The 11,202-nt window shown below is 43.6% G+C and overlaps 1 protein-coding gene across 1 annotated transcript; it reads right to left on the bottom strand.

Moving 5' to 3' along the window:
• Nucleotides 1-5,413: 5,413 nt before the first annotated feature.
• Nucleotides 5,414-10,983, bottom strand: ZMAT3 (zinc finger, matrin-type 3). Its single transcript, XM_009073657.1, has 5 exons — nt 10,714-10,983; nt 8,978-9,097; nt 7,034-7,200; nt 6,822-6,922; nt 5,414-5,806 (listed from the first exon to the last, which is right to left on the bottom strand). Exons 1-5 carry the CDS (start codon nt 10,981-10,983, stop codon nt 5,595-5,597), a joined length of 870 nt encoding a protein of 289 aa, XP_009071905.1. The 3' UTR covers nt 5,414-5,594.
• Nucleotides 10,984-11,202: the final 219 nt, after the last annotated feature.

Raw genomic sequence — 11,202 nt, 5'->3', positions numbered from 1 at the left:
AGAGCACACTGGTAAAAAAAAATGTGCAAGTGTAAGTATCAGGCTCAGCTTGTCCCCAACCTTTTACAGTTAGTGTTGGAAGTCAGTCCGTGGCTCAGCCTCGGGCTATTGCAGAGCTTGTGATGTCTACTCAAGGGGAAAGCACAGATGGAAACAGAGCCTTTCCCATTCCTTCTGGCTCCCATCCTGCCAGATGCTAAGCACTCCCTCCTGAAGCCAGGACAGCTCACAGGGAAAACTCACCTGGCTTTCAGTAACAGCTGAAAGCACATGGACTCCCTCCTGTCCTCAGAGTAACAAATTCTACCCTGAACTATACTCCTTCATCAGTGTGTTAAAACATATTCATGTAGTCACACTCAATGCTAGGCTAAAATCAACTCAGTCATGCATAGCCCAGCCACAAAGAATAGCAATACCAAACACTAAGGCTGTACAATGGTAGGAGCAAGATGATTTATTATATAATGAAGAAGAAAAAAAAAATCATTTTCATCAAGTATTCCCTCATGGGGGTCAGTACAATATAAAGAAAATAAGGAAAAATGTACAAAACAACCTGACAAGAAGGCTCTAGATGAAACATGTTCAAAGCACTTGCAAATGATGTTGCTGGACAGATGCAGAAGGAAATTAAATTAATTTTTCCCCTGCAAAACACAGACTGATTTTGTTTTTAAAAATCCACAGTCCTGCCTTTACCTGTAGATATTTCAGATAAAAAGACAATTTTAGTTGTGATACATTTTTTAAAGGAGATATTCCCAGAACAACTGTTCAACCACATTTATTTCAAATCGGATTTTATTTTCCCTTCCAACTTTATGCCAGTGGCAAAGAAGCCAGCCCAGCTCAGAATATTAGAAGCTTAGTCACTAAATACAAAGAAACCAGGTTCATACTTCTCCATTTTCTGTTATCCTTTGGCAACCATGGTGTTTGCTTTTCCATAATCAGCAACAGATGTCCATCTCATCCAGAGCATACTTGTAAATATGGTTTTAAAAGTTTTATAAAAGCACAAAACAATAAACACATATAAGAGAAAACATCAGCAGTATGAAATTCCTGAAGGTTTTCAAGGCTTGCTCCTACTCAACCAAAGTCAACATACTTCAAACTCTTTTAGCTGGAGCAAGATCAAATCCTTTCAGAACCAGATACATGTTCCTCAAAAAGCAAAACCTCAAGGATGTTGTAATCCAAACATAGGAGTAAAAGACAAATTTCAGCAATGTACCTTGCCTGGCCCTAGCCAACATATCCTAGCCTATTTGGCTAGGATATTTCAGTTACTCCCGATTTGGGCAAGATTCCCATTAGTTACAATGAGAGCACTACTTAAGTAACGTAGCAAAAGGACATCATGCATTAGTAAGCTAAAATATGAATCCATGCTTATGGCAATAGCTTTCCCTTCTAATGCCCTATAATGGGCATCTAGGAAAGGAAAAAAAGACAAGCAGCTTTACAGAAAAAAATCTGCATTTTGTTACATTGATGATCATCCTAAGCAACTCCACAGAAGTTTTCAGGGTTCCTTTCAGTGTACATGAAGAAAGCAAAAAGTCAAAAATAGACCAATGTTAGGCAAGATTATAACACATTTACTCATTAGTGCAGAATGCAAAACAACAGCTAATGCTTAATACAAACAAAATAGTATCTCTTTCATACTCCTCACAAATTCATGGATTCCACATGGTTTACTTCCTTGCCTTAAAAGAAATGCTTAAATGAAGCATGAACTTCGTGTCTCTAAAAATATCATCCCAAGTTAGCAAAGGAACCATTGGAGGAAAAAGAAATTGAAAGTGGACATTTGATAGTGAGTTGCAAGTAAATCCCCATTTTGTTTAGCATGAAAAGATCCACTGGTTGGATTTGGTTGGGGTTTTTTTGGATTTGGAGTGGGTTTTGCTGTTTGGGTTTGGTGGGTTTTTTTGCATTAAGGGAAAGAAAACAATAGTTATGTGGGAGGAAAAACATTTTCACAAATATAATAAATAACTGCTCTGCTCCAAAAGCAAAGCGCGATGTTCCATTTAAACAAAAACAACCTACAGAATAATGCCTTAAATATTAACAAATCAATTAGTGGTCAGCACAGTAAAATAAATATGAACACATTGATTTACATTTTGTTTCTAGCAGCAAAGGTCATTAACCTACTGGCCAATGTGACAGCTTCACAGAAGTCCTGTTTCTTGGGTTTGGTAACATGAGAAAAAGAGTCATTGATTCTGGAAACTGGGACTTAAGCTGTACAGTGATCTCCCCAGCACATCTGTGTCAAATAGGGTTTGCTCAGGACATGTTCTCAACATATGTTTTGAACACTGACTTGAAGAACACCTTTCACAAAAAGAAAAAAAAAAATCAGGATCCATTTAGTTTCTCATGTTGACATGTATGAGTTCAGATTGTCCTGAACCCTAACGATAATGAGGTGCAGTGTTTTCTCTTTGCAGTCAACAGCTTCCTATGCTGAAGGGAGAGTGGGAAGATCACAAGCTGTTAAGCAATGCTGAAGAGGGAGAGGAAAGCTTTGGTCACTTGTAGGAAGGGCCACAACAGAGCACTGGGGCAAAGTGAGTCTCAGCTGCTTCTGCCAGCAAGACATCTTTCCTCCCATGTAGGAAACCTGTCCTACTCTTGTCACTTGAGTCCCACTGCTTGCTTTATACCTGCTTTATACCCACCACTTTGAAATTCCCAGGATGATCACATTCACTTGTTGTATTCCCTTGAGCAATACAAAGCAGATTCAGGCCTCTCTGTTCAGGGCGGACCGAAGCCGTATCTCCAACATCAGACTGAGCTCCACGCAGAGAGAAGCCTGCAAGAACAGCCCCCTGCACCTCTCTCACACACCCTCCCAAAAGTACCAGCACATTGGTGTGCTGTGGCACCTTTGCACCAGCTGGAGCCAAACAAGTTTTGACACCTCCAGCAGTCACTGGTAATGCCAAATGAGGAGCAGATGGCTGGGCTGGAAGCAGGAGCAGTAACCAAAGCTAAGTGGTGAACAGCTGATTTTTGGGACACATGAAAGCAAGCAAAAATGCCTTCTCGGCCCTAGCAATAAGCTAGACAGCACCAGTTCCTACAGCTCCCCCAGCTCATATTTCATAAAATGTTGTTTTTCTGCTACTAATTGCAGCCTGTGGGAAATGCCACATTTTAATTTACAGCTAGATGGAGTTTAACCATAATGCAGGGATCACTCTGGTGAAGCACATCATGGTAAGGCTCATCTAACTCCCTCTGTCCCTCTGCATGCTGGTGTCAGACTAGCAAACCAAAGGACAGAACACAAAAAGAAAACCAGAGCCCTTCTGTGACTGCAAATAATGAGGGGGGAAAGGCTGATGATAGATTTTTGGCAAGGGGAATGTTCTTCAAGACTCCACAGAGTGTGAGTCAGGGGCAGGAAAGCACAGAAGAAACAGACTTACAGGCTGTCAAAACTGCTCAGTGAGTGCTCTACAACCTGGGCACCTGTTCTCCTACCTTCTTAACAAGCTCCAGTGCACAAACCCTATTAAACTGAGTTTTGCATGATGGAGGGGGGGGAATCCCATTCATGAGGACATCCATTGCTCTGCCTGTATTTGCAGGGCAAGGACTGGCATGGAATGATCTAGGGGGTTGTTTTTGACTACCTGGATAAAAGGTGAGGGTTGTATTGGGGTTGTATGGTTGCCTGATGCACAGGGAACTAAAGAAAACATTACTCAGTTTCTGAGGAGCAGCCAAGTGCAACAAACCTTTTGAAGATGGACTAGAAAGATGAATAAAAACTATCTGGATTTTTTGTTAGTTTACTCACTTTTCATTTTTTAAGGCAAGCAAAAAGTCCTTCTGGAATGCAAGAGGCAGGATCAGAACGGCAAAAATAAAGGAGGTGGGGGAGCTACCTTCAACATTATGCACTAGGTACAATTTATCCCTGGTAAAATGCTACTGAAACCAATGGAGCGAATCCAATGTACTGCCTGAAGCGGGGAGAGAGACAAGCCATGATGCTTTCTTTACCCTCACTCTGCACCTGCCACTAATATCAGTGAAGCTATACCAGCATACAGACACAGCAGCACACTGGGGAATCAGGTCCAACAAAGGCCACCTACATGCTGCACTTGCCACTGCAGCCAATGTTTTAGTAACACTGTGAACCAGATTCTAATAACAGCTCCTCACATCTATCCAAATGAGCAAAATAAATGTCAGCCCTACTTCTGCTCTTTATCCCATTTCTACTTTTGCTAAGGAATATCAAAACAAACACACACCCTTTGAGCTCGTCTACTTAAAAAGTTGCTGAACAAGTTTCACGAATACTTCTGTGTGACCAAAAGCTCTTACTCGAACAATCACCACCCCTGACATTTACATCCTAACTTTGAATTTTTGATGGTCCCTAAAACAGTGACGTTCACATCAAGGAATGAAATTAAAACCCGCCCAGAAATGGAAAAAGAAAGGGAGGGGGAAACAATCATCCAATATTGGTAGCTCTAGTTCAAAGCAGCATTACAGCTTTGCTCTATAACACCCATTGGGCTCTGTCCAGGGAATGGCATAGAAGTAGGATACACCAGTATCTGCCATCCCCCAGTCCAGGCAGCCCTGCTCTCCCAGAGCAAGAACTGCAGGCCAGAGACCCAACACCGCTCTCTTCTACAGCAGTATGCAAAGAAATTACAGCTGACAGCTCCTTCCAAACTATTCTCAATCCTACTCAGTCTAAGGCAGAATCAGAGCAAAGCACATCTCACCTGAGCAGGTTTGCTTTCCAATTCATATCATTAAGCCACTGAGATCCCCACAGACACTCTTAAGAGAGATGAGCTACACTCATGGTACATTAAGGTGTCCAGGCAACAACACTGAAAATCATTTTTCACTGTTAACTGGTAGAAGAGAGTATTTCTGAATGGGGCTAATCAGCTGAAATCAATGTCAGATGTTCAGAATGAAATCTGCATTGCAGAGGAAGCAGTAAGAGGCAAGACCCTCCAAGGAGGAGAGGTATGCACAGCCTTTCTACAAGGATGTGTGAAGAACCTACTCTGGGCTGTAATGGGGGCCAGAAGCAGCAATGTGCGGACAAGTACACCACCTAATTCACACATTCACAGGCCCTATCCCTGCCCCTCTTTTACAAACTGCCCAAAGATTCAGTCTGCTGTGGGGAGGCATTCTGGAGCACTGCTCTGTGGTGTGCAAAGAGGGGAGTGGGTTTTGTGCATGGTCCACCTGTGTGGTAGAACCACAGAAGTTCCCAGCACTTCTTGGGCTTTGCATATTCATGCAGGAGGCTGGGGAGAAGACAGTCCTCCCCACCACTCAATACAATGAAGAGCCTTAGATAATTAGCAAACAAACATCAAAAACACTTCATGTCCTGCACAGCGTCATCCTGCCAACTATGATAGAACAAAAACCTAACCATACCATTAAGTTTGCAGGTGTTACATGTATAGCTCGAGAGCACACTCCTATCAAATGGAGCACAAAGCAGGGCATGTGGCAAACAGCAGGCGAGAGACAAGCTGCTCTAGTTGCAAACTACTGCCGAGGGCGGCGCGTCATTGTACATAGCCCAGGTTCTCCATCTCGTTCCTGTACCGCTGTTCCGACACTTTGCTTTTATGCTGTTTGCTTTCTAAGTGCTGCCTGAACTCCATCTCCTCGCTGGCACCGGCATTGCACATGGAGCAGTAGAACTGGCCACTGGGTGTGACACACATGGCCAGGTCACGAGGAATCCTCTGGCGTGAGCGGGGGTTGAAGTAGGGACCTGAGGAGTCAACAGAAAAGCTGTGTTACCCATAAGAAATAAAAGCCTGATGCAGCTCACTGACAATTTCTAAATCCAACAAATCATTAAAAAGCAGACAGAGATTTGCTTCTTTAAGTGATGAAAGTCTGGACTTGGTTTTCCCACAACTTCTCTGCTGAGATCCAGACTTACAGGGGTGCAGGACAGGGCAGCAGCATTTGCTGGTGTTTTCTAAAGCTGTAGAGTGGGCTTAGTGCCCCCATCTTATTGAAAATCAATAGGGCTTTGAAAACTAGGAGTCTAATCATCTAAGTGAAGAATCAATTCTTTTTCTTCCTTAGTCATCCAAATCTGGAATTATAACAGTCTTTTGATTAGATAAGCTGCCTCAGTCTAAAACTCACAAAATAATATTTAATAGTACTTTGAAATATTTATCTTTTCCATGTGACAGTGGTTAGAATGACATGATTAAACCAAGCTTCACCAGGAATCAGAGTTTCAGCTAATGTGTGCTCATAAAATAACTCAGAATGAAAATGAGAAATAGGTGCTGGGCTGGAGACTATAATACACTCCTTAAATCATAGTAAAGAGGCAAAGTTAGTATCTAACACCTGAGAAAGGACTCTACACTAGGAACAGATGGTCTTAGAGGGAGGCTAACATGCTCTCTCATTCTGGTCATGGGAGTGCAAGTACAGGTTGATGTGCCACAGTAGGAGTCAAAGCACCTGGCCACCTGCCAAGAAAATAAAGCAGGAAAATTGTCACCACTTAGAGCAGCCTTAGAGACAGGCAGATGGTAAATTAAGTTACAAACTGAGAAACAGAACTAACAAGCAGGCTGACAAAACAAAGTAACTTTAGCAGCTGGGAAAAAAACCCATACAGTCATGAAGGACCAGCAGAGCTTGGACCAGCTCCTTTCGCAACCTGTCTCTGCTAAAACAGACCTCAAACAGAAGAAAAACAAGCCTGTTTATTATTTGTTACTATTCCAACCACAGAACAGATGAAAGCTCCAAATTACCTGTGTTGTTCTGAACCGTATACATATTTCTTCTGTTCTGCATCATCTTATATTCATTCCCTTCTTTCCTTGCCCTTCGTTTGCCTAGTTCTGACGCATCCCTGAAGATTAAACAAACACGAACAGCTGCAATTGAGAGTTTTCTGAGAAAAAGACTGCCAGAGACACTGCCACATGCTTTCAGCCTGAGCGTGAAGTTGAACAATACCTACGAGAATGAGTTATTCTGTGCTTCTGCGAGACGCAGCCGTTTGGCATGGTTCTTCCCTTGGTAGTGAGCCTGTGCCACAGCCGGAGAACTAAACGAGGCATCGCAAAGCTTGCAGTAATCATTCTCTGTAGCCAAGATCACTCGGCCACCTGGTTTACTGGATCCCATCTAGCAGCAAAGGGAGAGACAGCATGTGAAACACAAGTAGGTTAAATTGTAGAAATATTTGAATCACAGGTACCGAGACTAGTATCGTCTTCATCAGACAGCGAGAGGGCTGGAATTTAAGCATATGGATTAGGATACTCAAGTTGTCCCCAAAGGGTTCTTACAAGAACTTAATTTTCCCTACCTCAGCCTCCAGGAGAATTTGCAAATTCCTCGAGATCTAGGCAAATCCCTGGCCTCAGATGGAGAGGAAAGCAATTTGAACAAACACACTGTACCTCTGCAACAACTACAGAGATTTGTTTACATCACAGCAATGATTTAACTCTACTCCTGACTGCTAGGAGCTGATGAACAGCGACTTTCACACTGAGGAAGACCCACTGAAAGGTAAAGGTGCTTCTCTTTTCTGTTTACAGTGTACCTAATCTCTCCACAGTACCCTGTCTTTACACAGCTCCCTGATCACAGCAAGAGGAAAAAAAAACAACAACAAAGCTACCAAAGCTCTGATTGTTACCCTTCAGGTAGGAGGACATCTGGATCCACACATCAAAGAAAGGACCCAGCCTCACATGAGTAGCTCCTGCCATGTGAAGGACACTTTGCCTGCTGAGTCAGACCACATATACTGATCAGGGCAGCAACCATGTCTCATCAGCATGTAACATCCAGAGGAAAGTGTTTTGTAAACAGTGCAGCAATGGTGATTCATGCAGCCATGTCACTGCAGCACTTGCCGAATCAACTTTCTTTCACATCTCCTTTGATACTGCTCAAGCTTATAGACACACACAGTTCTGACTTCTGTCTTACAACATGAATCCTCATATGGGCCCAGAGTGGTATTTTTATTGCCATGGACCATTTTCTTCATTAAAAAAACCCACATCATCAGATACCCTGGCAGGTACAGCAGCCATGTCCCAATACCCCAGACTGCATCCCACACCATCCCAGTTCGGATCTGAGAGCTGCAGTCAATTTACACAGGACCAAGTCTCCCTCTGGTGGCTCCAGCAGCATCTGGAACAATCTGCCACTTTGCAAATGGTCTTTGCTTCCCTACAGACCACAGAGGCTTATGCTTTGGCAAGTGACAGGCACAGCTTCAAGCCCCGTCGCCCAGCTGTGCTTCCCTGCACAGTCACATGCAAAAGTCAGGTTAGCTGACATGTCCAATGACAATCCCAAGTGATGAATTCTAGAAGAAAGCAAAAATCATCTCTTTTACCTCTAATGTGCCCCAAACAGAATTAATCTGGATCACTGAGGAACAATCCATTCACTCTACACACAGGAATGAGCACTTCAAAAGGAACAACAAAAGAGGAATTAGCTAACAGCCCTGGGCAATGGGTGTAGGAGCACCAAAGCACTTTTTCCATGTCGGCTTCCCTCACACAACAGAGGGATGATTCTGCAGAGCGGATGCCACACCCTCACATCCAAATCCAGTTCCAACAATGCTGTTTTATACCTGCCCTTAAACAACCATAATCAGCAGCACATCGGACTTACCTAGGAATCAAAGTATTTGCCAGACAGAAATAGAACATTTGAAGTCCAATACTGTGCTGCAAGAGCAGATCAATATCTGCATCTTCAAAGGAAAGCAAACAGCTCACAACAGGCTGTTTCCACCACCCTGTGCCATCACAGGGAAAATTCTTTTCCAGCTCCTGCAGCAATCCACAAAGCCTGAGATACAGTTATCCTTACTGGGGGTTAGGTGACAACTAATCAGCATCATCTCAGTCCCCTTTCCATGCCTTACCTGAGTTGGAAGGGAAACAACCTGAGGTGGGGCAGGCTCAACCGAATTACTCATTCTGGCAGGTGCAGGACAGCTGTTGGCAGCATAGTAATTTCGGAGTTTCTTACTGTGGTTTTTACCCTGGAATGAGAACCCAGATTAATCACTGTCCTAACAATAGTACAGTACACTGAAAGAAAAAGGATCCAGAGACTGAAATGAGAAAGTGGCTATGAAGATAGCACCTCAGGTGAAGGAGCTGTCACTCAGAAAATAATAGCTCTGAACCTGAGAGACGCTGGCATCCCTCCCTTTCTCCAAAATGCTCATCACCTAGCATGGCTGGGCCTCATCTTCAACTGATTTTCTCAGTAAGGTTACAATTAGTTTCTACATCTATTTCCACCTCACTTAAAATCAGTATTTTGCATTTTAAACACGATACATTAACTGATTTGCACAGTTTCCTGATAAGCCTGAACACACACACACACACACACACAGACATGTTTCTTCATGAGACCACAAGCATGAGTTAAAACACGAGATTGAACATAAACCCCCTGCTTCCTATTTTATTTTCTCCTGGAAAACATATACCATAGCTCATTTTGATGTTCTGAAAACATGACAGAGCTACATGGAAGCATGTATGTGCATTATGGATGCATAGTAAGACATATGCACTAATGCCAGTCATGTACTACAAACACACTTATGACCCCTCAGGGCAGAAATAAGAGGTTAAAAGTGTAACAATAATTCAACTACCCCTTCACTAGCAGGATAGCACTTTCTCAGGGCCAACAGCAAACCTGAGATCTGGGTAGGGTGTCCTGAAGATATACACAATCACCCTTTGGGATTCACTGGTGGAGAAGGTCACTATCTCCACATCTCACACAAATACAGCACTAGGCAGAGGGTGCTAGTAAAATGGGGTAATGCAAGACTGACATATTCGATCTTTCAGCGAGGAGCATATGCAAATAATCCCTACCCTATTTCAGACAAGTCAACCAGATCAGCTCAAACAAAATGAATTTGCTCTGAGCTGACCCAGCTGATGAAGAGTTTGCACAAATGACCCCACAGTGGTGTGTGTAGCCTCAGAAAGGGGACACTGATAAACACATGGCAACAGCCCCTTTACTAGTGGTGCAGCTGGATCCAGCAGAAAACATCTGTCCAGGACTTACAAAATCATGTCTGGAAACAGAAGCTCAGTTTTACTGGAAGAGTGTACAGGTGAAAAACAGGTCATATACAACTCAGGAAATAGAAGCTCAGTTTTACTGGAAGAGTGTAGAGGTGAAAAACAGGTCATATACAACTAAGGAAAAATCACAAGTGTCTGCTTTCTCACCCATGCCATCTTGACACCACTTCTCTGTCCATGCAAAGTTTTTGCAAAAAGCTCCAGTGATGGCACCTTAAATGAAAGCACTGCAGCATGTCTGGACAACCACTAAATCCAAGCAGGGTGAAGATATATCTACAGAGCAGTTTCAGCCCTTTAGATGGTGCAGAGGCAGCTCCAGATGAGCTAACTCGAATGCTGCTGTTGGTGTGCAGCCACCTCAACACAGCACTCAAAACCCCCTCGAGAAGCTGAGCTAGTCCTCCTGCATTAGCCCACACTTTGCTCTGTGCTACCACAGCAACGCTGCTGGCAGTGCTAGTGCTGGCACGGCTATGTCTACACAAGCTGCAGATGCAGCAGCCCCAAAAGCTGTGCCTCCTGCTGCTCTCCTTACCTGGTAATGAGCCTGGGCTTGCTGGGCCGAATTGAGAGTGACATTGCAAAGCTTACAGCACAGAGGCTTACATAGTTCCTCCAGCATAGGGTCCTGCTCCACCACCTTTGCAAGCTCTTCTTCTTGTGTGTGATGAAAGGAAGGCCCCAGTCCAAGAGACTTTGGTGGGGATAGTGATGAGCTGGCTCTTGGCCTTGTAGCCACTGACATAGGAAGAGATGAAGGCTTCTCAGGATGAGGAAGAAGTCCTGCTTGCTGTAGAAGAATCATTGGCCAGGAAGACTGTGGGCGTGCTACATCTGAAGGATGAGGAGTCTTCTTCAGATCTAGACCAGAAAGACACAAATGCTGAAATAAGCAGTGCTAACAGGAACATTGATGACCTAGGGGCAACTCCTGTAACTCCACTGCCTCTACTTGATGCCTTTTCACAATGCCAAGCAGGTTAAAGTCAGTTTATAATACTTTACCCTGCAGGAAGAGCAGTAT

Source organism: Acanthisitta chloris, unplaced genomic scaffold (assembly GCF_000695815.1).
Source record: "Acanthisitta chloris isolate BGI_N310 unplaced genomic scaffold, ASM69581v1 scaffold28534, whole genome shotgun sequence".
Classification (NCBI taxonomy): domain Eukaryota; kingdom Metazoa; phylum Chordata; class Aves; order Passeriformes; family Acanthisittidae; genus Acanthisitta; species Acanthisitta chloris.
This window is presented reverse-complemented; position numbering and strand designations above follow the sequence as displayed.